At 47.6% G+C, this 3425-nt stretch overlaps 2 protein-coding genes across 2 annotated transcripts in view; one reads left to right on the top strand and one right to left on the bottom strand.

Annotated features, from left to right (window-relative positions):
- Positions 1–1418, top strand: part of SDHC (succinate dehydrogenase complex subunit C) — a 6724-nt gene extending 5306 nt beyond the window's left edge. Inside the window, exon 6 of the mRNA XM_015821510.1 lies at positions 1093–1418. Coding sequence (XP_015676996.1) covers positions 1093–1197 — 105 coding nt within the window. The 3' untranslated portion in view covers positions 1198–1418. The remainder of the gene's footprint in view (positions 1–1092) is intronic.
- Positions 1239–3425, bottom strand: part of CFAP126 (cilia and flagella associated protein 126) — a 10427-nt gene continuing 8240 nt past the window's right edge. Inside the window, exon 6 of the mRNA XM_029285148.1 lies at positions 1239–1334. Within this exon, the coding sequence (XP_029140981.1) occupies positions 1239–1334 (96 nt within the window). The remainder of the gene's footprint in view (positions 1335–3425) is intronic.

The following is a 3425-nucleotide window of genomic DNA, read 5'->3' as shown; positions in this document are numbered from 1 at the left end:
TCGCTCTTCGCCTTAAGTGCCTTGGCTCTTCCTGGACACTTTTCCGACTACCTGGACCTGATCAAGTCACTCAGCCTGGCGCCCGCTCTGATCTATTCAGCCAAGTTCGCTTTGTCCCTACCTGTCACCTACCACACCTGGAACGGGATTCGGCATCTGGTAAGCAGCCTTTTGAGCAGCCGCTACTACCCCTTGTATGTCAGCCTTGCAGGGGCAAGCCATGGAGGAGAGGTGAGTTAATTCTCCTTTAGGGTAACGCTCCATCGACGGAATCTTGTCCGGGTGAATGTCCGAAGACAATTCTGAAAGGAACCTCCGTTTGGGTTATCGATGACGGACGCTCGCAGATACAGAATTTTTATTACACACCGTAGAAAGCTACAATATTAAATTACTTTTCGACGTAAGCACCCTTCAAATTGAGGCACCGGTCGTAACGTCTTACAAGGTTTGAAATTCCTTAGTCGGCGTCGCTCGGCGTCAAACCTGGACTATGGTGTGTGTGTGTGTGTGTGTGTGTATGTGTGTGATCAAAAACATCCCAAAGAAACTGCTTCAAAAGTTCTTGAGTGAGTCTAGCGGTGTGCGGACGAGCGTTATCACGAACCGACACCACACTGGAAGTGGTGCCGTAGAAAATCCCGCCAAATGTGAAGATGCCAAAGGAGTACAACTCTTTGACTATTCTAGTCTATATTCTATCTAGTTCAGTGGTTCTCAACCTGTGGGTTGGGACCCCATTTGGGGTCGATCGACCATTTCATGGGGGTCGCCATTTTTTTTTGTCCGCCATTTTTTCCCTCTTTTCCGGCGGGTGCCTTACCTCCCTTGGGCTGGGCCGGCTGGTGGTCTGCCTGCTCCGTCTCTGCCGCTTGCCAGCTACGCCTCGGCTGGCGCAGGGGGCGGAACCACGCATGCGCGGCGCTCCCGGGCAGGGAAAGTCCTCGACTTACGACCGGTTGGGTAGTCCTCGACTTACAACCGGTTTAGTCCTCGACTTACGACCGGTTGGGGTCGCGGCATTAAAAAGGTTGAGAACCACTGATCTAGTTCCTTCTGTTGTGACGTCCTCCTTGTCTCCCTCTTTTGTAGGCCTGGGACCTGGGCGTAGGTTTCAAGATACCCCAGTTGTACCAGTCTGGAGCTCTAGTCCTCGTCCTGACGGTTCTCTCTTCCCTTGGGATCGCAGCCATGTGAAGAGGACAAGAGGCACACCTCCCTGCTTGCTCCCCAACTTTCTAACTTTTGCGCCCTTCTGCACCCACAAAGTTGGCTCCGTCGGGACTTCCGCCCCGCTTGTTCACTAGGAAAATAACAGGTGAGGTGCAGAAGGGCTGAAATCAACAAAATTCACATTATTACATGTTGTAATCACAAAAGGATCCCTCCTTGTAGGGATTTCTCTCCTTTTATTATTATTATTATTATTATTTCCACTTCTTTTCATTGCAAGAGGCCACAATTTTGCCCCAGGGACTCTTGGCATCCTTTCCCCAGCCGAGGGCTTAAAAACCGACGTTCTCCCACGGGGCAAAAGGCAAACCCTTGGCTCTCCAGAACAATCCTTCCCTTTGAAAGAACCACAGGGCAGCGTGCACGCACGGGCGTGGGTGCAACACATTTCAGAAAACACAACACCGTCCATTGACAGCGAGCCGGCGTTAAGAGTCACACAGCTGAAGTGGACACCTCCAGTCTGGCCGATCTTTTCCAAGTGGGCCTGTGGATCCCAATGGGGGGGGGGGGGGGAAATGGAGGCAAGCCCAAAGTTTGCAAAGTTTTCTCTCCCATTTGCAGGGGGGGGGGAACCAGTCCTACCTTTGCATTAAACTTTGGGGGAAGCCAAATGTTCTAGCCTGGTGGGATTAATTGTCGAATTAATTGCTCCTGGTTCGCCTGCTGTTGAGCCAAGGAAAGATAATTGAGCCTTTTCTCTCCCCCTCCCTTTCCAAAAAAAAAATAAAACCCACCCATTCCATCTTCTGTAAATATATAATCTTATTTTACTTTTCCGTTCGTGAACGATGAGAGGCTGACAGCCCCCTTGCCAGAATGAAGTTTCCCCTCTTGGTTTGCCCCAACGAGGATTATCCGGTTAATAATAAAAACGTTGACAAAATAAACTTGTGTCTTTTCATTTTTATGGGGCAGGTTGTGCTTTGAAACTGGGAGGGGGACCTGTTCAGATCTCAGCTCGCCGTCAAAACGCGCCAATTGAGCCTCCCTCCAAAAATACAGACTTCGGTTTCCTTTCTTCTTTCCCAGCTGTTATTTATTAATTTTCTTGGCCACCCATCCTACCACAGGGTAACCCAGGGCAGGCTTGTAAGTATTAAAAAGATTTAAAAAAAAATACAATACTGCAAAAAATACAATACAGGTAGGCCATAACTGAGCCGAAATTTTCTGTTGCTAACCGAGAGGTTTGTTAAGTTCAGTTTTTGCCCCGTTTGACAATCCTCCTTGTCACAATTGTTCAGGGAATGCCTGCAATTTTTTAAATTGGTACCACCGTATTACTAACTTCACTGCAGTGATTTCCTGAACAACTGCGGCAAGAAAACCCGCTTAACAAGTGTCTCATTTAGCAACAGCGATTTTGGACGAGGACCAGATTAAAACGACACCGAAGGCTGTTAGGCAGTCATTCTCTTGCAAACCATAAAAGCAGATTATTTTTTTTCCAGGGTGGGGGAGGAGGCGAATCGCCCGGTTTTTGCAATTAATTATCCACCAATTAAAAACAGAATAAATCGAATTACGTGCCCTCCGATCGTTTTTCCTAGCTGCCCCACCGGTGAAATGTTTCCTCCCAGTCCTAGATTTAGCTTCAATCCCTCTCAAAACCTTTTTATTTCAAAACAAAAAAAAACAAACCCCAAAAGCTTTTGATTGTCGAAATGCGTGAGATGCTTCTTAGGGAGCGCAAGCTGGTTCTTTTGTCTCCCATTCTGCAAATTACGTGTGTCTTCGCTGCTGGCGGTGCGGCTTACTATATATGCACCGGGCAATTGTTTTGGCGTCTTGTTTTTAAAATCTTTTGATCTAGGTGCGCGCGGAGTGTTTTGCGAAGCCGAAAGGCCGGGGACGACTCAAACGGGCTCCCTGGATGCTCCCCAAATTAATTGCCTTGTTTCTGCCGCCTCTTTTGTTAGTTCTTTTCTTTTTTTAATCAAGGATGCTGTTTATCGCCACCTCTTGTCTTCCAATTTCTGCAGCTTATTGCTTTTTTTTTGTAATAAAATCCCCCACGTTTTTAAAAAAGAGGAGACTCTAAAACACGGAGCCTCAAATTCTTCACCTCCAGGTTTCCAGCCTGCTATCTCCACATCCCAATGTTAATGCTGTTGCAAGAGAGAATTCCATTAAGGCTGGGAAACGGGGAGTTCACCACTGCAATTGGGACTAGAATTTCCGTCGCTAAG

The sequence above is a fragment of the Protobothrops mucrosquamatus genome, unplaced genomic scaffold, assembly GCF_001527695.2.
Source record: "Protobothrops mucrosquamatus isolate PMUCROS unplaced genomic scaffold, P.Mucros_1.0 scaffold1339, whole genome shotgun sequence".
NCBI classification, from domain to species: Eukaryota; Metazoa; Chordata; class Lepidosauria; order Squamata; family Viperidae; genus Protobothrops; species Protobothrops mucrosquamatus.
Note: the sequence above shows the minus strand (reverse complement) of the source record. Positions and strands in the feature narration are given on the sequence as shown.